The sequence below is a fragment of the Gymnodraco acuticeps genome, unplaced genomic scaffold, assembly GCF_902827175.1.
Source record: "Gymnodraco acuticeps unplaced genomic scaffold, fGymAcu1.1, whole genome shotgun sequence".
Classification (NCBI taxonomy): domain Eukaryota; kingdom Metazoa; phylum Chordata; class Actinopteri; order Perciformes; family Bathydraconidae; genus Gymnodraco; species Gymnodraco acuticeps.
In genome coordinates this window covers 1,020,600-1,045,550 of record NW_022990693.1, presented here as the reverse complement: position 1 = coordinate 1,045,550, position 24,951 = coordinate 1,020,600, and the positions used below count along the sequence as shown (strand labels likewise).

Here is a 24,951-nt window from a genome sequence, read left to right as displayed (position 1 = left end):
TAGGCCCCCATTTTACATACACACTGTATACACCCACATTCCTAATTTTTATCACTAAGGCACCTCTTGAACTGCTTTCCACCTTAAAATTCTAGTAACGGTATGTCCGAGCATAACTGGACTCTATGTACTTTAATACAAACCTTTTTCCGAGGGCAACACGAAACCTTTTTGTTAACCAATCTCTTTAACACATACAAGACTGTACAGGGATACATAAATGATGGCAAGGTTGCCAAGAGGACAGTGGTCAACGTTAAAAAGAGCTACAGAGTTGTGTAAAATGCCTTTAGATGAAATTCCACTGTCATGAGACTCAGTGAAAACACTTGTAAAATTCACTTTTTTGCCCAATATAAACGTCTTATAGGTAGATCAGCAATTTCACAAGCAAACATTTAGAATAATAATTGGGGGGGGGGTTCGAGGCATTGCTCAAGGGCACCACAGTAGGGCTCAGGAGGTGAACTAGGACCTCTCCAAGTAGCAGTCCATACTCCATATTTAAGTCTGGTCAGGGATTCGAACCGGCGACCCTACGGCTCACAGTCCAAGCCCCTACTGACTGAGCCACTGCCGTGTTTTGCTGCTTTTTCCGCTCTTCGCATTTTTACAGTGGCTCCCTGAACTGAGTTGCAGAAACATCAATATAGAGCAGAAAAACACCCTAATTTCGTCAAAGGGATGGTTTGATGTGCCTGTTGCTGGATACCCAAAGCTATTTGACTTCGTAACAATACAAAGCAGTGTGCGTCAACACACTTTGCATGAATGTGTAACATAGTCCAAATTGACTGTAATTGAGCGTCCTGCTTCTGTTCAACTGTGTCAGAAACAGGATACATATTTGACTACTGAGGAGCATGTCAGCTGATGCTAACTGACTTAATAGAGTAACAGAACCTCCTACACATGTTCTCACTCACATCTTCACAAACAACACAAGCAACAACACCGACAAAGAGTTGCGTGCCTGTTTCCAATGCATACAAGTTCTGCGTGATAAACATCTGTATTATTATAGAACAAACCACATTTCTGGTGACAGGGTGGACCAAGTGCACAGTGTGAAACAATAAAATAAAGTAAAATAAGGACAACATCCCTTTTAGCTAACCATGGCTCACGCGACTTCTGATGGACAGTGAAGTCCTACTGATGTCTGAACTGACTGAAAGCTCAGTTTGATGTGAGCCACAATCACACCCTGCCCTGCACACACACACACACACACACACACACACACACACACACACACACCACACACACACACACACACACACACACACACACACACACACACACACACACACACACACACACACACACACACACACACACACACACACACACACACACACACACACACACACACACACACACTCACACTCACACTCACACTCACACTCACACTCACACTGAGCAGACTGAAAGACGTGATAAGGTTAACTGGCAGTGGTTTTGATGCTGGTATGTGGCCCCACTGTTTTATCTAATGAGGAAGTAGGATGGCTCCGTGGTGACAGATGTGATCTCAGCTCTTTGAATGTTGAGCGCTGTGACTGCCGGCTGAAGCAGATATACTAAACCTTGTTTTGCTCGACTTGTCTGAGATATTGTGTATGTTTTATTCTCAGAAACTTGCTCTGGTTCGAAACATCTGATTGAAAATGTATCTTGTAACATTTACTCAACTACTGGGTTCAAGTACAATTTAAAAGGTACAGTACTGATATTTTATTTCCATTGGAGTTTTAGTTTGATCAACTATTACATTTTAAGTTCTTACTGTCCTACTTTCCTTTGTGCTTCTTTTTTCTTGTGTCCATCCATCTATTCAGTAATTTGTTTTTCTCTTTGTCTTTTCTCAATCCCTTGTTCCATCCTCTGCAAAAGTGATAATATGATACTTTGAATAATGTTGATGTTTGAATGTAAAAATAATATGAATACTTAGGAGAACTTTTACTTTTAATGGAATTATTATGAATTATATATTATATTATATATATATATATATATATATATATATATATATATTAGGGGTGTAATGGTTCACATAATTCACGGTTCGGTATGTACCTCGGTTTGGGGCTCACGGTTTGGGGCTCACGGTTTGGTACGGGTTCCGTACAACAAGAAAAAGCAAAACAAAGTCCCAAATGCATAATTCCAGGTTTGTTTTTATTTATTTTTTAACAGTAGTACAAGTTTCAGTTTAAAAATAAGGAACTCTAACATTTTGAATAATTAACATTATTACACAGTTAAAAACAAACCACAAACAGTACCACACACACTCAGATGGCCATATTATCTATAGAGTGGCGAAGTCCCTCCCCTTCCGGTGGACCTCCATGGGACCTTAAGTCAATGGAGAGAGAAAGATTATCTTTCGATCCAGTTTGAATTGTGCCACGAATTACACATATGATGTTTGTCAATTTAAAAGATAATTTTGCCAGTAAAAAAAAATAAAATGTGTCGTAAAACTGTGAAGTAACACATTTTTTTGTGTGAAACGGTCAATGAACTATGAACAATGAACCCAGCTGGAAATGTTTGGTTCTAAACATTCTGAGAATGTTACAGTCATTGTTCTAGGAAGGTTTTCAGCGGGAAGTTTTTGTTTGGTTCCCTCTGAACGTTCTTCTGAAAGGTAGGATAACGTTCTCTAAAAACATTCTTAAAATGTTTGGTGATAACCTTCTTCAAATGTTTTTGATAACATTGTTAGAACGTTATGCCCTACTGTAATTAAAACGTTTTCAGCGGGAGGTTTTATTTTGGTTTCTAGAATGTTCTTCTGAAAGGTAGGATAACGTTCTCTAAAAACATTCTTAAAATGTTTTTGCTAACATTGTTAGAACATTATGCCCTACTGTTCTTAAAACATTTTCAGCTGCAAGTTAGATTTGTTATGTTGCCAGAATGTTATTATTTTAGAGAAGGATAACATGGTTTATGTTAAACAAAGTATGCAAATGTTCTGTGGTAACAATTTACTAAAATATGTTTACATTATTAGAACATAAAGACATAATATTCCTGTAATTGTTCAACTCAAAATTCCTGGGTAAGTGGACTGACCACTGTGGTCATTAGGATGATTTTGATGGTTTACTTAACAATTGGAATTTGACTATTAACACATGTAAAAGGATGACTCGGAATCAGCTGGTGAAAGTAACATTTGTTTATTAGAAAAGGGGAGCTGGGAGTGGAGGTTGGTTATGGCGGCAGTGAGAAACAGTTGTTCCAGGGTGGAGAGGCCTGGCTGGTCTTGGGAGTGTGGAAGGCCTTGGATTCCTCCTGGGAGAGACACAAAAATGAGTGTGAGGCAAAAGCAGGCAAAGTTGTCAAAGAATATGCTGGCAAAAAGCTAGAGCGGCACGCAACAAACCGTTCACGGCAACAATCCGGCAGGGAATGAGTGCAGGCTGCAGGCTTTTCATAGTGTGGCTAATGAGCAGGTTGCAGGTGTGGTTGATTGGAGATTGCTCCCAGCCGTGTAGAGCAGACCAGCAGGCAGGTGGGGGAAGGGGCACTAACTCACTAACAGGGGTTTCAGGGACGGGCAGTAATAGTCGGTCCATTCTTCTAAATGTCTGTCTTTGGTTTTCTCAGTGTTATTCGATCCATATGAATAGAGATATGTGCATAAACAACAAAAACACTTGGGGTATAATGTTCGAACAATGTTATCACCAAACATTTTAAGAATGTTTTTAGAGAACGTTATCCTACCTTTCAGAAGTACATTCTAGGAACCAAAATAAAACTTTTCGATGAAACCATTCCTAGAACAATGAATGGTAACATTCTCAGAATGTTTTTAGAACCAACAATGTCTAGCTGGGAACTCAGACATGCCTACGCAAACGTGCAATATCATGAATTACGTGCTTGTTTTTTTATAAAAACGAAAATGTGGTGACATCAGATTTCTTTTAAACATCCTTTTCAAACAAATGCAGCAAGTTTGTTTTTTAAAGCGCACTACAAATAAATCTGACGTTGATCATGACAGTGTTAATATTTCGCATCACAGGAACATTTTATAAAAAAAATAATAACCTCCTGAAAACATTATCCAAATGTTGCTTTCAAAATGTTCTTCATTTGTTATCATGTAACATTGAGGGACCGTTTTATAAAGAACATCTTTAATGTGTTACCCCAACAATGTCCAAAACACATCCTTAGAATGTTGCAGGCCAAACGTTCCACCTTTGTTAACATATCACATTGAAGGCACATTTTATAAAACCCTTTCTGTCATCTCAGGCCTCAATAACATCCTCAAAACATTTGCAGAATGTTGCTTGGAGAATGTTCTTCATTTGTTATCATGTAACATTAAAGGAACATTTTATAAAACCCTTCTGTCATCTCAGGCCTCAATAACATCCTGAAAACATTTTCAGAATGTTGCATTGAAAATGTCCTTCATTTGTTATCATGTAACATTGAGGGAACGTTTTATAAAGAACATCTTTAATGTGTTACCCACAACGTCCAAAACACATCCTTAGAATGTTGCAGGCAAAACGTTCCACCTTTTTTAACATATCACATTAAAAGGAACGTTTTATAAATACACTTTCTGTCATCTCAGGCCTCAATAACATCCTGAAAACATCCTCTGAATGTTGCAGTTAAAACGTTATGTCTTAGTTAACCTTAAACCTTATAGGAACATTATTTGAAAAAATAAACATCCTAAAAAGGTTCTTTGAACATCAGATTAAAACGTTTCTTTAAAACCTTATTAGAACCAATAGGTAACGTTAGCCAAAGTTGTGAGAACGTTCCCCGCTAGCTGGGACATCTCTGGTCTTGCACACCAACACACGTCACCAAGATGGCCGTCACTACTGTCTTGCTAAACAAGGGATTGCCTACCCTCACTATCACCACAATGAAACGCGTCCGGAAGAATGTCATGCAAAGCTGCCTGCCTGCCTGCCTTCCTTTGATTCTCTCTGAACTGCCTGATATTTTTAATGTTTAATGTCAACCATTTGTGCAGATAGCATGAAGTAGAAAAGATCGCCGATGCTAATGTAGCGTTAGCGTTAGCATTTCTCCCCGGGCTTAAATGGCGTATTATAGAATGATCAAAATGCTCGTTTAAAGTGTGTGCTGAGTGCAATGAAGTTGCGGAGATGTTTAACCCAGAACTCTGGCCTGAAGGCTCAGTTGTGAGAAGATACTATGAACCACGTAAAGCGGAGGTGATAGGGGCTAGCAGAGCTAGACCTTTTGCTGGTGCGAGGGTACTGAATGGGGCTACGGCTGAGCTGCTTAGCTAAACGTTATGCGGGTTGGATCATTTAACTGTCGCGGGCTGCGCCTGGGCAACAGCGCTGCTGATAGGATCCGACGTGTAGTGGTGGACAACTTGCTACAAAAATGTGACATTTTATGCTTGCAAGAAACTTTCTTACCAAAGCAGGACTTGGGAAAGTTGAACTCTCTTAATGACAATTTTCACGGGGCTGGTGAGTCCACTACGGACCTATCTCTGGGAATAGTGAGAGGAAGGATAGCAGGGATGGTGGCTATCCTGTGGCACAAAAAGCTGGACACTGTCATTAATGTCATCAGGCTTGAAGTTGACTGGTGTATTGCTGTACAGATCAAAATGAATAACAAGGAGTTTAGCATTCTCAATGTATATACACCATATGAGTCACAGCATAATGAAGATGAATACCTGAACAGACTTGCTTTTATACATTCTTTTATTGCTGATAATCATTCCACCAGTGTTTTTGTAGTGGGTGATATGAATGCTGACATATCAGACAAAAGGTCCTTGTTTGCTAAGCATATGCTACAGTTTTGTGATGATAACAATCTTATATTATCAAGCCAAATACTTCTGCCTACAGATAGCTATTCATATATAAGCGAGGCCTGGCATACAACTTCATGGCATTGACCATTGCATAAGCACTGCTAATGCCCATGACACTGTAAGATCAATCGAGATTGTGTATGAGGCATCAATGTCAGATCACATTCCTTTTATAATGTCACTAGATTGTGATAGTCTCCCTGAGATGTCTCAGGAGGTTAAAAATGCCTGTAACACTAAAGTGGATTGGTCCAAGCTCACAAATGAGGATAGGCTATTGTACTATGGGAGAACTGATGTCCTATTGAGTGATGTATATCTACCCAAAGTGGCAACTCTGTGTGTTGATGTGGGTTGTAATGAAAACTCTCACCGTGAAGACCTCTGTAACATGTATGATTGTATTGTGGGAGCTGTATGGGAGGCCAGTAGACCGTGCTGTACCTACTCTAGGAAGAGACACAACGTCAAGCCAGGGTGGAATAAACATGTGGCTGATCAATACGCTGAAGCCAAGAATGCTTTTGGGGCCTGGGTCCAGGCAGGTAGGCCCAGAGAGGGGCCTGTCCTGGATCTCAAAAAGCGTACAAATGCTAGATATAAATATGCAGTTCGTTATGTCAACAAACACACAGAAACATTGAGAGCGGACTCTATGGCTGAAAAGCTGCTTCATAATGATGTGACTGGCTTCTGGAAGGAGGTGAGAGCTCTGAACAGGGCCAGTACGTCATTACCGTGTACCATAGAGGGAGTATCTGGAGCCGATAACATAGCTGAGTTGTGGAGGCAACATTACTCTAATATACTTAATTGTGTTAAAAGTGACCCCTACAAAGTTGGTGATGTTGTGAAGAGTGACACAGTTGGAATTACAGCTAAAGAGGTTTATCGAGCAATTGCACAGCTAGCTGATAATAAAGCATGCGGCTCTGACCGAATCACTGCAGAGCACCTTAAACTGGCAAGCCCGAAGGTTGCCGTTCTTCTTGCCATTTGTTTTACCGGCCTCATGACTCATGGTATGTTGCCAGACTCCATGTTGACTGTTACTTTGGTGCCTGTCATTAAGGACAAAGCGGGCAAGGTAGGGAGCTTGGATAACTATAGACCAATTGCTCTAGCCAGTGTGTTATCCAAAGTCTTGGAAATAATTTTGTTAGATAGACTATGTTCATATTTATGTACCTCAGATAACCAGTTTGGCTTCAAGGCTAAGCATGGTACTGAGCTATGCATCTATGCTTTGAAAGAAATGGTAGAAACATATAGAAGACAGAATTCCACTGTTCTGATTGGTTTCATTGATGCCTCTAAGGCTTTTGACCGAGTTAACCACCATAAACTGTTTTTAAAATTGAGACAAAGGGGTGTGCCTAACAGCATAATTAGGATCCTGGCTTATTGGTATGCCAACCAGAGCATGCGGATCAAATGGGGGAATGCAGTCTCTGCGCCATTTGGTGTTGGTAATGGAGTCCGCCAGGGGGGGCTCCTCTCACCATGCCTTTTTAATATCTATATGAATGATCTATCAGATGATTTAAGTGTCTGTAAAACAGGGTGTGTGATTGGTAATGTGATTGTAAACCATCTTATGTATGCCGATGATCTGGCTATTGTTTCTCCTAGCAGTGCTGGTTTTCAACAGTTGCTAAATGTTTGTTCTGATTACGGAGTCAAATTTGACGTTAAATACAATGCTAAGAAGAGCGCTGTAATGATCTGCAGAGCAAAAGGGGATAAGAACCTTGGTTTTCCAACATTCTACCTGTCAGGACAGGTGCTGTCTGTTTGCTGTAACACTAAGTATCTGGGACACATCATCACAGATGAAATGGCTGATGATGATGACATGTATAGACAGCGGCGTGTCTTATCTATGCAAGCCAACATGTTGGCTAGAAAACTCTCTTGGTGTTCAGATAAGGTTCTGGTGAACCTCTTTAGAGCTTATTGTACTCCTCTCTATACTGCCCCCTTGTGGGTCAAGTATAAGAAGGCAAGCCTCAAGAAGCTCCAGGTTGCATATAATGACTGTTTGCGTATACTGCTTAGAAAACCAAGGTGGTGCAGTGCAAGTGAAATGTTCTGTAACGCACGAGTCAACACGTTCCATGCTCTTTTGAGAAATCGAATGTACAAATTCATCTGTCGATTGAATGTTTCTCATAACTCTATCATTATGCTGCTGTCAAATCCGTGTTTCAGTGCTGTACGATACCAGTCACCTCTGTGGAAACATTGGTATAACTGCCTTTTTTAATTTATATTTGAGTGTTGTATGTTTTTGTAATAATGGACCAAGAGTCTCTTTAAATAAAAGATGATCACACCGGTGTGACAGTACTCTTCAAAGGGTTCACGAAATATGACTACTACTCTTACTTACATTTTGGGTTACTTAATGTTACTTAATGTTAAGGCTAATAAAAATGACAAGGCTAAGGCTGTAATGCTAACTAACGTGCTTGCTACTAGCTAGGCAGCTAACTTGATCCAGCCACTCCTGGTCCTTTCATCAGACGGGAAGCAAAAGAACGAGCAAGACCCATTGCTGGTATGATAACAACCTGGTACTAAGCACACAGGCACCTTGTCAAAGTTATCTTATATTTAGCGGAGGAAAACAATTGTGACATCAGTTATGACATCACTTACGCGACGCTGGGATTTGTAGTCTTTCTTGTTGTGTATTTTTCATAGTCTTATATTTCAACAGTTTTACGACAAACTGTGACTTTTTTGACACGAAAATGATTTGTTAAGATTGACAAACATCATATGTGTAATTCGTGGCACAATTGAAACGGGATCGAAAGATAATCTTTCTCTCCCCATTGACTTCAATACATACTTTTTCCGAAATAAGGTCCCATGGACCGGAAGTAGATGGGCGTGACTTCGCCACTCTATAATGGCTGATGTCAAACAAAAAGGTTCAATAAGCTGTAAAACTAAAAAGAATGTCTTGAAAATATTACAAAATAAATAAAAAGAAAGTGTTTCAAGGGCGCATAGCCGTTGAAATATATATGCCAAAAGCTTCCGTTATTTATTTTGGTCTCTCGGCTTTCATGTCTATTGGCTTCTTAAAAACAGCGGGGATAAACTGTTGAACTGCTGTTGTCTTTTGCCGGGCTCCGGTGATGGCCAAATCTGGTTGATGCCTTCTGATATGATTTAGCATGTTTGGCGTGTGTTCTATTAGCATACCGCACCGCTGTCGAACAACGCCGACACACCGTTCTCGTCCGATCCACCACTCGCACTCCATCGTTATTGTAGTCCACAGGGAACCCGAAATGTCCCCACACAGCTGATTTAAAAGAAGCTGGTGGGTCTTCTAGCTCCTGTGTGTTATCTGAAATCGCAATACTAACTTTTCTTCTTCTTGTATTTTGTTCGTTTTGTTGTTTAAGGGCGGCTGGCAAACAGCTTTTAGGCGCAATACCGCCCCCTGGATTATATATAGTGTAATGGATACTGCCCTGAATGACTTTTTTCCCACTCGTAAAAAAAAAGGCGTATTCATTGTGTGACTGCATGCACCGAACCGTGACGTCCGATCCGTGATGGTACGGGACGAATACGGATACCGTTACACCCCTAATATATATATATATATATATATCAGTTCAATTTTTCAAACTTAAAATTGAACTGCCATGTCGATGTTCCCGGAGGGTATTCCCCTTGTTCTTATATATATATATATATATATTTATATATATCATATTTGTTTGGGCCAGAAGATGCCTTTATTTGAGATATATAGTGAAAGGGGTAGACAAAGGGAAGGACATTGACCGTAATGCAGCGGTAACTGCATTTGGGCGGCGCTCTAACCACTGAGCTATCCGGCAGTCCAAATATAATATGTCTGATGGTATTTATTTCACAGGAAAGCCTAACTGGAAGATTTTTTTAATTCAGCTGTAGTTACACAAATTCAAAAACACAATAATTCCTGAACACAACAGAGTAGATAAAAGTTGTGGAGGGAGTTATCGCGCAAATAAGGTCCTTCAAACTTCACAGAAAGGGGAGTTATGTTTCCCTTCAAGGCAAAAACAAATAGTATGTTTAGACTTTGTGGTAGCCTATGTAAACCATATCAACATGGGTGTTTCCTCCAACAAAGAGTTACTTGACAAGGTCGGAGAAGAAATTAGCTAATTTAGCCTTATGGGTGTGTTTGGTCATGGTTGTCTTTATAAATATGGCACTCGGTCAGCTCTGTGCAAAGTCACTGTTCCACACCACTGAATGTCACATTATCACTGGCTGAAGCTGTTTCCTTAAGAGGACTTTAAACCTGGACTAAGGCTAAGCCTTCCCAAATATTTGTGTCACTGCATCCTGGTAAAATAAAAATATAATGTATAATGTTTGTGTCTTTGACATTAGCGCTGCTATGCAGCCACCTGTGCCCTGTACTACGAAGCCAGTTCAACAGACCCTGGATATATTTGAGTAACAAACTAACTAACAACAACAAACTAACAAACGAGATCTCGCTAAGCGGTTCTACGACGCTGGTTATCAACTCGGTAAATCCAGCCAGGGTTTCTCTCTCCAGCTGAGAGCGCGTTCACATGAAAGTGGCGGCGTTAGCAACATTTGACCATTCACAAATAGGGACAGCGCAGCGTCATACTTCATTAATGAAAAGTAAACTAATATTAGACAAATATGAACTTTAACCATCCATGATTAAACATATAATCCAGGATACAAGCCACAGAGTTACACCTGCAAGGTGAATACAGCACAACTGGTTAAAAAACTAATATTAGACAAATATGAACTTTAACCATCCATGATTAAACATATAATCCAGGATACAAGCCACAGAGTTGCACCTGCAAGGTGAATACAGAACAACTGGTTAAAAAATAACTACCGAGTGTTTAAAAGGGTACAACAGTTTTATGATATCACTGCCCCATCTAAGACACGAGTGGATCTGACTTTAATTACATTTGAGTTGAGTGTTTAGTCAACTTAATGTGTTGCTTAAAATAATACTTCTGCATACAGTATGTGACAATGTAGGTGATGCACGGCCAGATACGGCTCGAGAAGCTGACTCAGATAAGGAAATGTGATATATTATGATATTATATCTGAAGGATAAAGTGCGACACGTCGGCATCTTCTCTGCATAAGGCAGTTTAAACTGTATTTCCTTTATCCTGTAATATGACTTGATTCAAACTCCGCACACTGAGCTCTGATTGGTCAGCAGGCGGTGCTTTCACTGAGTTGATCTCTTTTCTAAAGACGCCGGAGCCGGGCAGCGTCAGGTAAAAAAAAGTTATTTAGCCTTCCCAAACCTGAGCCTCACGCGCCGCCTATGCTCTCAAGTCAGAACTGAGGTCAAATAAGCAGTCTCAGAGCCCAATATGATCAGTCCACCAGGATCCAAATTAAAACTAAATATCGTTCCAGGGCAGGCTAACCGAGGCTAACCAATGAGCACCTGCATGTGTGTGTATGAGAATGGCCCTGACACCATTTCAGCCCAGATCTAAACTTCTGGCAGGACAAGCTCAAGCTCAATTCTCGCACTGAATTAAAACAAAGTGAGCAGTGGCGTTTTTATATGTACAAAAGTGGTGGGGCACAAACAACGTAGATGTCTATATATAAGCTTCTGCAGTGAGGTTCATGGCTGGTGAGGCACTGGCACTGACTCTTCAGGTTTACAAATATTATATTTTGACCTAAATCAAAATGTAATATTATTTTCAAAATCTTTTTTTGTCTGATGCTTCAATTAATTTTAAACAGACAGTTCAACAAAAGGATACCTACAAAATGTAATTGTATCATTTAAATATTGAATTGTTCTCTCTTAGTAAGATCCCATTTTCAATAAAATTGCGGTCTTACCTTGACTTGAAGATTAAGTTCATTTTCCTATCCTTCTGGACAAAAATCTCTATTACTTTTTTGTAAAAGTCGTCCTTATCTTCTTGTAGTTTCAAAAGTCTATCATAAATCTAATCAATAGATTTATGATTCGAAAATTATAAAAGTACGGTAGACATGTGGATATTATCCGGCTGAACAAAACGTGCATTTATCTAACAGCTACGTTTCCCACAGATCTTATTTGGAGCTATTTTCTAAAATCCTATGGAGAAATCTCATTGCTTTTTTGTCGAGGGAAGCCATGCGCAGCTTACTTCCGGGTTTTAGGACGCGTCACTGCAGCTCTCTCGTCTCCTCTTCACACACCACACTTTTCGCGGCACGTACTTACAGCCAATCAGCTCTGAATGATGTGAGATGACGTATGGTGGGGCTGGCAGCTCTATGCCCCTATGGTCATAATTGTTTTGCCCCACACATTAAATGGGAAAATATTCTGAGCATGCGCAGTGTAGTTTTTACAGTCACCGTTCACTTAGAAAGTGAGAGGGAGGGGCAGGATCGGTTTTTGTCCCACATGGTTCTAAACAGCTCAATAGGCACACACTATAGAAACTAATTAGAAGAACATAGACTAAAACAGCAATGTACAGACGAATCAGGTGATTAAACATGATCTTAAAATATATTTAATATATTTTTTAATTTATTGTTTGCATTTTTTTGTAATCATTATTTTTAATACTTTCTGCTGACACTAGGTGGGGCTGTGCCCCACCTGCCCCTAGTGACCAGTAGCCACTTTAAGTGAGTGAGGGACTGCAATATAAGAGGGAAAGAAAGAGAAACTTTAAACTGTTCAATTGTTATGATGTGTAAAGACTGATATTGTTCTATAATCGGCTGAAACTGTTAAGTCATGATGTGAAACGGTTAACAAAGAAAAAGAGAAACTCAAGCTGCTGCTACACTTTATTTTATTTATCTTTTCAAAAGCTATTTTATTTATTTTCTCTATTTTTAAATGCAGCCCAAGATGAACATTACACATATCCACAGTATTTACTGTATATCTGTATAGTTCAATGTTAATTGACAATAAATATTGTTGTTTTTGAATTGTACTTTCTTTATTTGATTGGCAGTCAGTTGTTGATTACACATCCACAATCCACATAACAACTGAGTACTGTTGTCTGTGTGTGGAGATATTTGAGGACAGCAGCAGAGGACTGCAGAATGGAGCAGGATGCTCCGATTGGGACAACTTTAGTTGACTAAATACATTAAGCTCTTGTTGTCAATTGCAAATTGTTGTTTTTTATTTACTTTGCATGTATTGAGGCAGCAATGGTGATTACCACCTCAATGTAATGTAATACTTGTAGATATAGCTGTGCCAAATGTACAAGTGTCTTTAATTTCAAGGTCCAATTAAGGGTCTATAAAAGGGTTTACAGTTCCACTAACTTGAATTCTGTTGGCTTTGATATTAGCAGAAATATTTCTTTGGTTGTGGTATTCAGTGAGACTGACAAACATATGTGGAGTTCGGCAGGGAAAAGGGAAGCATGTCCGATAAATGGGTCACAACATGTAAAGCGAATGATTTTGCTTCTCTGCGAGAATTGCTTCTGTTAGAAGAATTTAAGAAATGTTTGCCGGATCGTATTGTGGTGTAGAGTGTTTTACTGATACTAAACGTTTTCTAAAAGCATATTTACATCGGGAAAACGTCGATGAGTTGTTACACCGGTCCTATTTAAAGCAGATTTAACAATGAAAGCAAACACTGGCAAGAGTACTCAGTTGTTATGTGGATCTACGTATTTTCACAAATGAACTATCTAGCTGCATTTCTTGGAGGCAATGTTTTTGTTGTTTGACCTGAACAACAAGTCAGTATGTGATATTCAGATTATGTTCAGATTATGTTCAGATTGTGATGTTCAGATTGTGATGTTCAGATTATGTGATATTCAGATTATGTTCAGATTATGTTCAGATTATGTGATGTTCAGATTATGTGATGTTCAGAGCCCGTTAGTCCTTCAGAGTCCTTATGAGCCCTTAAGAGTCCTTCAGAGCCCGTTAGTCCTTATGAGTCCTTGTGAGTTTGTTAGTCCTTCAGAGTCCTTATGAGTCCGTGTGAGTTTGTTAGTCCTTCAGAGTCCGTATGAGTCCTTGTGAGTTTGTTAGTCCTTCAGAGTCCTTATGAGTCCGTTATAGTCCTTCAGAGTCCTTGAGTCCTTAAGAGTCCTTATGAGTCCTTCAGAGTCCTTCAGAGTCCTTGAGTCCTTAAGAGTCCGTTATAGTCCTTCAGAGTCCGTTAGTCCTTGAGAGGTCAAACATCCCTGGTTGTTATGTGTATTGTGTGTAGTCTTTTAGTCCTTCAGAATGATTAGGTAGGTTTAGTAGTAGGCATGGTTAACAAAACTGTGAGTTTGTGTCTTAAGGGGTGGGGTGTCACGGCTGCTGCTGCTGTCTGCTCGTTAACCTGTCTGGGATTGTTTTCAGCTGTGTATGTAATATGTATATGAGATGCGCCGTTGCCCGGACGCCATTGGATGCCAGTTTCCTGTCCCTCCTCCGGTAGGCGTGACCGAAGATCTGGATTGGAGCAGGTCGGGCCCGACTTACCAATCCCTGCCCACACCTTCCGGGGACTCTTACAAGAGTGTGTGCATCTCAGTTAGACGGGAGAGGTCTGAATCTGTGTCAGACGTCTCTCGGTGCTCTCCTTATGTTCTGTGTAGCTCTGTGCTAGTTCTGATATAGTGGTTAGTTAGGATGTGTGTATTCTGTGATTTGTGACGGCGTCGAACTTGTGCGAGGCGCCTCACTATTTTAGCCGTAAGTGCCCATGACTGTGATAATCTGTGGCCTTCGTTTTGTGTAGCGTCATTTTGAACAGACAGCTGGTTTTAAGAGCCTGTAGTTTTTGTTATATCATCTTTACTGGTTTATGAGGGAACAAATAGCACACCTCTACTTCGGTCACTGGGGGTCAGGGTAGAAAACCTTGATATGAATGGCTGAGTTGTTGCGTGTACGCGTCAGGTGCTCGCCGGCCTCGTCTGGATCTTCAGGCTCCAGGTCGTCCACCAGCTCCACGGTGGAGGTGTTGGCTGCCAGCTGCAGCACCCCCTGGCTGCTGGCCTGCAGCTGGAGGGCGATGTTGATGGCTCTGTTGATGGCCAGGCCCAGGCCGTGGACACAGATATCCCGGACGAGCCCCCAAATAGGTTACGTCCCCAGCTCGCTTAGGGTAAAAGGGAAGCAACACGAAACCAGGTGTTCTTGGTAAGAGGTTGATTTTAATAATAAACTCAAAATAAAGATGATATAACAAAAACTACAGGCTCTTAAAACCAGCTGTCTGTTCAAAATGACGCTACACAAAACGAAGGCCACAGATTATCACAGTCATGGGCACTTACGGCTAAAATAGTGAGGCGCCTCGCACAAGTTCGACGCCGTCACAAATCACAGAATACACACATCCTAACTAACCACTATATCAGAACTAGCACAGAGCTACACAGAACATAAGGAGAGCACCGAGAGACGTCTGACACAGACCTCTCCCGTCTAACTGAGATGCACACACTCTTGTAAGAGTCCCCGGAAGGTGTGGGCAGGGATTGGTGAGTCGGGCCCGACCTGCTCCAATCCAGATCTTCGGTCACGCCTACCGGAGGAGGGACAGGAAACTGGCATCCAATGGCGTCCGGGCAACGGCGCATCTCATATACATATTACATACACAGCTGAAAACAATCCTAGACAGGTTAACGAGCAGACAGCAGCAGCAGCCGTGACACATGCAGACGTTGATAAAGCTAAAGCTACTTCAATATATATCACACTAATTCATGAAGCAAGTTAGACATTTTGAATGTTCCGGACCTTTTCATGGGGAGATTTTCTCTAACTGGACCTCGTTGAATTTTAGTTGAATACCCCTGCCCTAGACCCAACGTTGGCCATGTTAAGCCATTATTAGGCAGATACGGGCTCAATCCTAATCTACGTACTTTTGTATGCACGTGACTTTGAGGCTCTAAGTGTGTGAGTTGTCAGGGTTTTTTTTATGAAGGATTTTCCGATGCAAATGAAGGCCCTTTCTGTGAGTCTAAATATCTGCAGTCTTTCCTGAGGGACTTGCCCTTATAGCAAAATGTATAACTTATTTAACGTGATTGTCCTGTCCCCTAAACATGTATGGGTAGCATAGGAAAGAACTCTGCAAGAAGTTCATTAGAACTAGGATAATAATAGACATTTATCCTATCCTTTTTGGATCGATTGAACAATTATTATACATTGTCCTCAGATTTAATTGTCAGCTTTGCAAGATTTTATACCGGATTGCCATACATGATGTATAAGCATATTCACCAGAGAAAACTTCAGACTATTACCATTGTCAGATTGTCCTTTTTACTATGATATTTACTGAATATGTGGCCCACAGAGGATAGTCCATTTCAGTGATTACATGACTTTCCATTAATGCAACATTTAGATCAAACCATTTCTAAGATTACTACAGTATACTTGCCAGACTGTTATGGCATGTTCTGTGGATATTCATGTCCCGCACAGGATGAACCTCAACACCACATGCAATAAGAGTAATTCCAACTCCGTTAAAAACTGTGTATTGTTAAGATGATGAAATCAGCCCCTGGTGGGTGACAGTAGGACGGTCCTATATTATTCTATCATTCAATTCAAATGTACGTCTGTCGGTGAGAAATATTTCACTTAACACTAGAACTGCCAGGGGTCGCAGATTCCATGAAGTAGCCTATAGTATAGTATTATGTGCAAAGTGTCTCTCTATATATAACTATCTATCTATCTATCTATCTATCTATCTATCTATCTATCTATCTATCTATCTATAAGGAACCGCAGTAAACAACAGGTGTTGCTATAGCAACACGTCATGTTTATGTTTTCGTGCAAGATCAATAGCGCGAAAATCACTGCATTTTCTAAAAGGTAAATAGTACCCGCTGTCGCTAATGGGTATAAATGGCCGTTTTTTGGGCCATTTTTTCAATCTGACTTCATATTGACCATTTTTAACAACAGAGGGTGCTACATAACACACTTTCAGGAAAAGTCACGGACTGGGAGACTTGAATATTTTATTGAAAAAAAGTTACATACAATCAAGAAACAGCTGCGGGTAAAATGTACCCGTTGGCGGTTCAAGTGTTAAAGTCGCAAGATGCTGAGGCTCTTCAGGCAAAAACAAATCTTCACAGTTCAGTTACTTTTGATGTCTGTTGATCTAAGAGGAATGAGAAGAAGCTGAAACATACAGAAACTTTGAATGAAGGCAGTAAACAGTGCTCAAGAACATGCTAAAGTAAAGTGATTGAAAGCATATGAAGCATATTAAGAAGGCCCTAGAATATAACCAAAATCATGTGAGAAGTTTTGTAGTGAAACAGAAACTGGGTCCTTCTTTCTCTCTCTACATGCCTTATTGAGGTCATGTTTAGATACAAGCTTACATAAAGCTTATCATATGTCCTGGGCTCTTTGTCTGCACTCGATGCAAGGCCTTTTACTGCCAGTACGTCGTGTCAGCATGTTCTGTGTTATCATCCCAGATGTTGGAAAATCTAAATGTCCCATCGATACAAATTCTCCTGTTTCACTGTACAAAGACTTACACTCTGTGAGTCTTTTTTCCATTCTCAATCTCAATCCATCACGGGACAACTACAATTTATCAAAAGGGTTTGACTGTATATGTTGAGGGTGTGTACATTCTAGTTTTCAGTAGTTTGTTATCACTGCAAGAGATTCCATACACTTCAAATAACCAAGCCAAATGGCTGAAACAGCGCGTCGGAGAGTTGTTTCAAAACGCTTGGGTGCATTCAAAGTATATGTGATCTATAGAGCACAGGAAATGAATACAGGAAATGAGCATGAAACTCTAAGTCTAATGGTTGAGGTGTCAGAAGGACTAGGCACGTAGGAAAAATTAAAGACAAACTGCAGTCTTGACAGATTTCTGTTTCTGCATTTCAGGCTGGTATGGGCACTTGAGGACTTGTCAATTACTGAACAATATACATCATTCATTTGAATTTCCTCAATTTCAAACTCAAGCTGGTTCCAAAATGATGCACGAGACCTTCAAGTTGTAGTTTAATGCGTTGGATTTTTTCCTGGAAAAAAACATTGTTTGGAATTTTCAACGTTGCATTTTGATTTAACATGGGACACAAACGGTGGCCTCTTAGGTGGAAGCCCTGAGTTTGTTTCTTCACGCAAAGAGATACGTGGAGCGCCAAAATGTGATGGTTGGGGCCAATGCCCAAGCTGCCATAATCGATGAGTTGGGAGAGAGAATGTCCTGTTTCGGTTTCAATCAATCATGTTTATCTTATTTAAACACAGTTGTATTTTTTGCATTCTCAGGTAGTTCATGAACATAAAACAATGGGCCCATTTTTTTCACTGAAACAAACCCAAAACAAATGATGTATTGTTGTATTGTCGGACGTTTTGATTATAAAGCATCCTGCTCTCTTCATGCTTAATGCTTAATGCTCTCTTCATCTCTCTTTCTTCCTCTCTTGCAGATGTTCAGCAGTGCAGAACAAACTCCAGGGTGGTGAATCTCTACAAAGTTATTCCTGTGTTTAAGAGCGAGCATCCCAGAGGTGTCTTGTGTGTCATCAGGACCTTGAGACACACCCACAGACATACACAAACACACACACACTGATGCTCAGCCCCTCCTTTTTACAGTAGACCTGGCAGACCTCTAACATCTGAAAGATTGATGAGGTCCTGTCCAGGCAGAGCCCTAGCACAGCGTTGATAAGGCAGCTTTAATTTCACCACATTTTATCCCTCGGCCATTCCTTTATTATCCTCTCTTCCTCCATGCTGGGCAATCCGGGGGCTGGCTTTGAAGGGTGAGAAAGGAGTATGGCACGTCAAGGCCACTGGGCGAGGAGGACATTGCTTTAAGAAACAGGAACAATGAAATGCCTCGTAAATGATAGTTATTTTTTCCTCATGTGGGACAGCCGTGTGATAGCCAAGCATGAGCTTAGTGTTGGCATGTCACTGTCAAACTGTTGGAGCTGGAACATAGTTAAACTACAGAGGGACACTCAGAGCTGAGAGTTGCTTCACACACACACACACACACACACACACACACACACACCACACACACACCACACACACACACACACACACACACACACACACACACACACACACACACCAAACATAGTTGTTCCACACAGGACAATGTGCAACATCTCATTCTGTAATGTGGACAGTAAGGTGGACCAGTTCTTCCAGCCCACGCTCTACATCATCGTCATCGTTCTGGGGCTGCCCACCAACTGCATGGCCCTGTGGGCTGCCTATATGCAGGTGAGGACACACATGCGTGCATGCACACACATACACAAACATACACCAGCCACTGGTTCTGATAGCAATTCTGAATTGACAAACCTTTAGCCAAAGCATTGAGAGAGTCGCTGTCACAGAGAGCCACTGTGATCACCCTCTGTATAATCTGTGCTACACAGGGCATATACTCATATGGCAGTATTCTTGCTGCGAGCACTATGTGTCCCTGCAGTGATGACCCTGTCCACTATCTCAGATTCCTGTGAAACTCCTAGAAATTTGCTTCTGCATGCTTTAGTAAAATACATTTCCTTCGTCCTCACCAAACCTAAGTAACGAGTGCAGAACATTTGTCATTGTGTGCCGTAACACCGAGGTAGAGATGGTTCTTACTGATGTCTAGAGGTCTCGAGTCACCTCCTTTGCCTTTTCACTTCAATGCAACCCATGGTAAAAATGTGCGCTGGAATAACGTGAGGAATTTGGGAGAAAGAATTCCTTATTTTATAATTTGCGTAAAAAAATGTTAGACATGAAATGGTTTCCAGATGAATCATGTGCGTTAATGCATTAATGTTGACAACCTTAAAAATGTCCCTTGTTTGCTTAGAGTTTAATGAATCTTTTAACACATTTTATATTTTTTCAAAGTTTGGGCAATGTAAACTAATTTCAAAGGCATTTAGAATTATAGCTGAACTTTAGTTCGGTTTAGATTTTACTTAGAAAACCCCAAAACAGGAACGTAATAAACGTATAACAATTATGTATCTCAATATTGTTATTAGGTTTGTGTAACATGACCCCTTGGAGTAGACATCATTTTCACACTCTTACACAAAAGACATTGTTTAGGTTGCTCGTCTGCTTGCCTCTCTATCTACTAATCTCCTGACAGTCTGACTATCACTGAGTCATTTTTAACTACATATTCTGCTCAGTGCTCTGAATCCTGAAGTCTAGAAATGTTTGAAAATCCGAAGAAGCTACTCCGTCCCCTGTATGTGCCTGACAGTCTTATTACCTACAGTCATCAGACGACTGGGGATATTTTCCCATAAGGCTTAAAACATTTCCAGTGTTTCCCACAGACTTGTCAGTTTACTTTGGCAGCAGCAAACATCATTGTTATTGACTTTTCATTCAAGCAAGTTCACCAGCTCACAAAGGAGTGACATTTCAACGTAGCGCTCTGCTTCCATCTCAGCATCGAGGTCGTTTCTCAAACGTTTAAACTCCAACTTTTTACATTCAGTTTGAGCCTTGGCCCCAACATGGCATGATTTACCAGGTGTGCTGTGTGACAGGTGCATCATGGGTATACTGAAAACACCATTCAGTTCTCTGCAGCAATAACTGCATTGATAAGATCATAGGCTTTATATAAAAGCACACATAGTAACTGTGACGTCAACCATTGGCAGTTTTAAAGCATTCAGTGTTTTGGTGTTTGCCATATTGTTTTTTTAATGCAACCGAACATGCCAGGACATTTTTAGTTGCAGGTGACTTTCACGAACTGTAATAAACACATTGCTGAATGGTTAAAGTTGCAAGACGAAAACACGGAAAACTCAGACCTGTCAATCACAGGGCAGCCCCGCACTAAATGCAAACGCTGCTTCATCCTGTATTTTCCTCTAAGTGTGAATTATTATTATTTACAAAATGTACATCATGTCTATTGAACAAAACTTGAATCTAGCCATTTATATAATTAATCAATAAAACGTGTACTCAGGTAAGGAATGAAGTGAGAAGTAAGGTCATTTTCTAACAACAAGTCTTCTTTTTGCAAACAGTCGAATCACCCCCCCCCCCCCCCCCCCGTGGTCATTACAATTAATGCAAGTTTATGACATTTCTACATTGGCTTTTCTTTTCAGACACAGAGGTTGCCGCCTGGCTTATAGCCACCAACGTCATTATTGAACAAAGCATTAACATAGTTGGCGCGCTTTTTATTTATATGGGCAGTTCTGCCTAAATATTAACATTGCAATATCAATACTGCATGGGAAACAGAGTTATCTCACAGTGGCTTGATTCCAATCCAAGTACAGATAAATACAATTAGGAAACGTAATAGATTCCATAAAGTGGACAAGTTGATCTGCTGCCGCTGAAATATCTGTTCACATTTCTTTCTCTGATTTACTGTACAAGCCCTCGTTGTGGTTGTACGTCCCTAATGCACAGTTGCTATCAAGTGCTCTTCAACAATAATAGATTCAGCCATACCAGTTATTTGAAGACTGCATTTGTTATTATGTTTTGACATTCAGGAAGTCAAATGATTTGCAGATGATTACAATACACTCATAATTTGCATTTTATTTAGTTTTGCAAAAATGGAAACATGTGCACTGCTTGCCTCAAAATCTTCTCACTGACTACCTTTTATGCAAAAGCACAGAAGTTGAACAAAACACTCTTGACCCTCTCTATCATTGCACATGATTTTATCCATAAACTTGAAATCTCATCTTCTTCATATTCCTCCATCCAGGTAAAGCAACGCAATGAGCTTGGCATCTACCTGATCAACCTGTCAGTGGCTGACCTCCTCTACATCATCACTCTTCCTCTGTGGATCGACTACTTCCTGCAGCACGATGACTGGATCCACGGTCAGGAGAGCTGCAAATTGTTCGGCTTCATCTTCTACACTAACATCTACGTCAGCATCGCCTTCCTCTGCTGTATCTCACTGGACAGATACCTGGCTGTGGCATATCCTCTGCGCTTTGCAAAGGTCCGACAAATCAAAACAGGTATGTTGGGTTTTCTCCTTAAATATTAAAGCCATCCTAAAACAAATGCTGATAGATACATCTGAAATAAAATACTTATTGGTAAAGAACTAACTTTTCAATAACACAAAAGTCAGTACAATTTCATTTTCTGTATTGGAAGGATAAAGATAGGTCATGTGACCATTAGTTCCCGAAACTGTGCGGCCACTGAGCCCTGAGAGGATGTGCGTCTTCAAACTTGACATTCCTTGACATAACAGGAAATTCAAGTTTGTGTAGAGATAAGATCACTTCCATTGCAAAATAAGTTTTATAAATAACTATTTGAACAAGAATGTCTACTAAAGTAATTACTTTTATTAAAACGTAATGATGCGTAGCTTATGCCAAGAACATGGTCATGGCCCCTCTCTAACTTTTCTACAAACAAAAAATGATTTTATTTAGAGCAGTGTTTCTCAAACTTTTTCATACCAAGGACTACTTAACCAATAAATGGGTATAGATCTGCAAACGAAACGCTCTGGGGGGGCAAACGGCTCCGTGTTTACGCCTATACAATCATTTCCTGATAACGTTGAAGCAATAGCCCCGCCTCTCCCACTTCTCCTGCGCAGAGATCAGCTGCTGGGCTGTCAGAAGAGGGGGAGGAAAAGAGAGGCTCCGTTTTTTATTATTATACAGAGTCGTTATCAATTTGTTTTAAAGCTCAATAAATAACAAAGTAGACCTCTGACCGGCACTTTTCACATGTTGACCGGCGAAAACAAATCTAACTGAAACTCTGCTGCACGGTCCCCTCGTCCCTTGGAAGAGGCGGAGAGGTGGGTGTTTGTCATCTGCTGGTGGACTACCGGAGAGACATACAGCAGGAGCACACGCTTGCCTCGGGGAGGAAAAAAAAGAGCCAGAGCGGAGAATAAACAGAAGGGCAACCATGGCAACCATGGCGACCATGGCAACCATGCGCGGGAAGTCTTCTTCGCTGCTTTTGTGGCAGGACTACAGCGCCACTTACAGGCCCGGCATAGCGTCTCCAGCGCTTCCGATCGGTCTCGTGTGAACGGACACGTAGATTCTCTATTAACTGTGTTTGTGTGTCTTTTTTCCTCCAATACAGTACAATATTTACACGGAGGTTTCTGAAAAGTTGATTATTTATCACTCCTCTTCTTTCCTTCCTTCTCCCAACCTCCCACAGCGGTCCTGGTCAGCGCCATGGTGTGGATTATTGAGATCGTAGCAAACTCTGCTCCCCTCTTCCACGATGAGCTCTTCCAGGACCGGTTCAACCACACGTTCTGCTTTGAGAAGTATCCCATGCAGGACTGGGTGGCAGGGATGAACCTCTACAGGACATTTCTGGGCTTCCTCGCTCCATGGACAGCCATGCTTGTGGCCTACCGTGGGATTTTAGCAGCAGTGCGCTGCAACGTCTCAACAGAGCGTCAGGAAAAGGCCAAAATTCAGCGTCTGGCTTTGAGTCTGATACTGATTGTTTTGTTCTGCTTTGGACCGTATCACATCCTGCTCCTGGTGCGGAGTGTGATGTTTCTAAATAAGCCATGTGACTGCGGCGCAGAGGAGAGCCTGTTTGCAGCCTACCATGTGTCGTTGGCACTGACCAGCCTCAACTGCGTCGCCGATCCCATTTTGTACTGTTTTGTCAACGAGGGGGCCCGGCACGATGTCGCCCGAGCGCTCTCAGCTTTACTTTCTGCAGCTTGCTTCAAGGGCTCCTCTTCCTCACCATCGCACGGGGAGATACTCAACGCTGGTTCAGTGACTATGGAAACGCCGCTGGCAGCAAAGAAGCAGCCTTGTGTATACGCTGATGGAGCAAAGACCAGCAGCTACAAGACAGAACTGGTGGCTCTGAAGGAGGAGTGTCTACAGATGACTATCCTTAGTGTTAGGAAGACTTAAACCTGAAGCTTGCTGTCAAAGGTCCAAACTCTGTATCTCAGTGGATGGAGAAAGCCCTGAGAGGGTCCAATGTCTTCTGGCCTGAGATGAGAAGCATTTTCTGAGGCTGTGTGTGATTTGCCTCAACATTTCCATTAAATGGCATTGACAAGCCAGAAGTGTAATGAGATTCCTGAAATATTGTCTCTTGTCACAGTAGCTGCCTGTGCTAGATTGAAATGCTCACAAAAATTACACATTCCAATTCCAATAAATGTTTCCACATTTCAAACATGACTATCTTTTGTGCCGCAACATTTTTAGCACTTCTGACATTGACAGCTTGTCAGGCTCAGTTATTTGTTGGTGATTTGGTTAACGGTTCATGCTAATGTTAGCATGCTGTATCATCATCAATCCCAGAGTGCAACTGAGGCTGACAAGGAGTCAGTCATAAGCTTTAAAGGATATTCTGAAGTAGTGTTTGACCAGAGTTTAAGTGACCTTCTGGTGGCGCTAAATGAAAAGTCAGGGGATCACATAAATCCTCAGGATTTAGACCAAAAATGTCTGTACCAAATCCATCCAGTAGATGTAGATATTTCAGTGTGGAGCAAAGTATTGTACCAACAGATCAACAGAACAGCTGGGCCAGCAGTTATTTACAATGCCATAGGAAGATGTGCTTGAATATTTAAGTGGAACTATTCAAAAAGACCACATTCTGCATGGATGAGTATTTTTAGTGGGCTGAGAAGAGACACCTTTGAAGTGAGACTGCATGGAAAACCAACCTTGACAAAGGGGCAAATTAAGAAGATTGGGGCCTGACACCCTGACACCACTGTGGAATATGTAAAAAGAACAGAAAGTAATAAAAAAGATTGTATATTACTGTTCGATAAATCGTTTTTAATGCTTGTTGGAAATGTCTTAACCGTTTTGAAGAAATATTGAAGCCTATAAAGTACCTCAGCTTGTTAACTGTGACAGCAAAAAGGCTTAGAGTAGATGTGTCTCTAATGTAATGTGAGCAATGTTTTTTTCTTCTTTTTTTTTTACCATAGGCAGCAAAATAATGACACTGAAAACAAGTCAAAAACCTAAGCCTGCATTCAGCTCAATTTGAAAGTCAAATGT

General features: G+C 40.9%; 2 protein-coding genes across 3 annotated transcripts in view; one reads left to right on the top strand and one right to left on the bottom strand.

The window, feature by feature from the left end:
- The window catches only part of gpr4 (G protein-coupled receptor 4), a 79,139-nt gene extending 55,079 nt beyond the window's left edge, over positions 1–24,060 (top strand). Inside the window, exons 1-4 of one of the 2 annotated variants that reach the window (XM_034230512.1) lie at positions 1,373–1,721; positions 18,358–19,168; positions 21,660–21,924; positions 23,108–24,060. In XM_034230512.1, coding sequence (XP_034086403.1) covers positions 19,040–19,168; positions 21,660–21,924; positions 23,108–23,832 — 1,119 coding nt within the window. In that variant the 5' untranslated portion in view covers positions 1,373–1,721; positions 18,358–19,039 and the 3' untranslated portion in view covers positions 23,833–24,060. Of the gene's footprint in view, positions 1–1,372; positions 1,722–18,357; positions 19,169–21,659; positions 21,925–23,107 lie in introns of those variants that run through there. The other variant, XM_034230513.1, reaches the window with a different exon arrangement.
- LOC117555597 (ribonuclease P protein subunit p20-like) lies at positions 14,706–14,980 on the bottom strand (the record flags this gene model as incomplete). Its single annotated transcript, XM_034230516.1, has 1 exon — positions 14,706–14,980. A coding segment is annotated over one exon (240 nt), but the record flags the coding sequence as incomplete, so codon positions are not given.
- Positions 24,061–24,951: the final 891 nt, after the last annotated feature.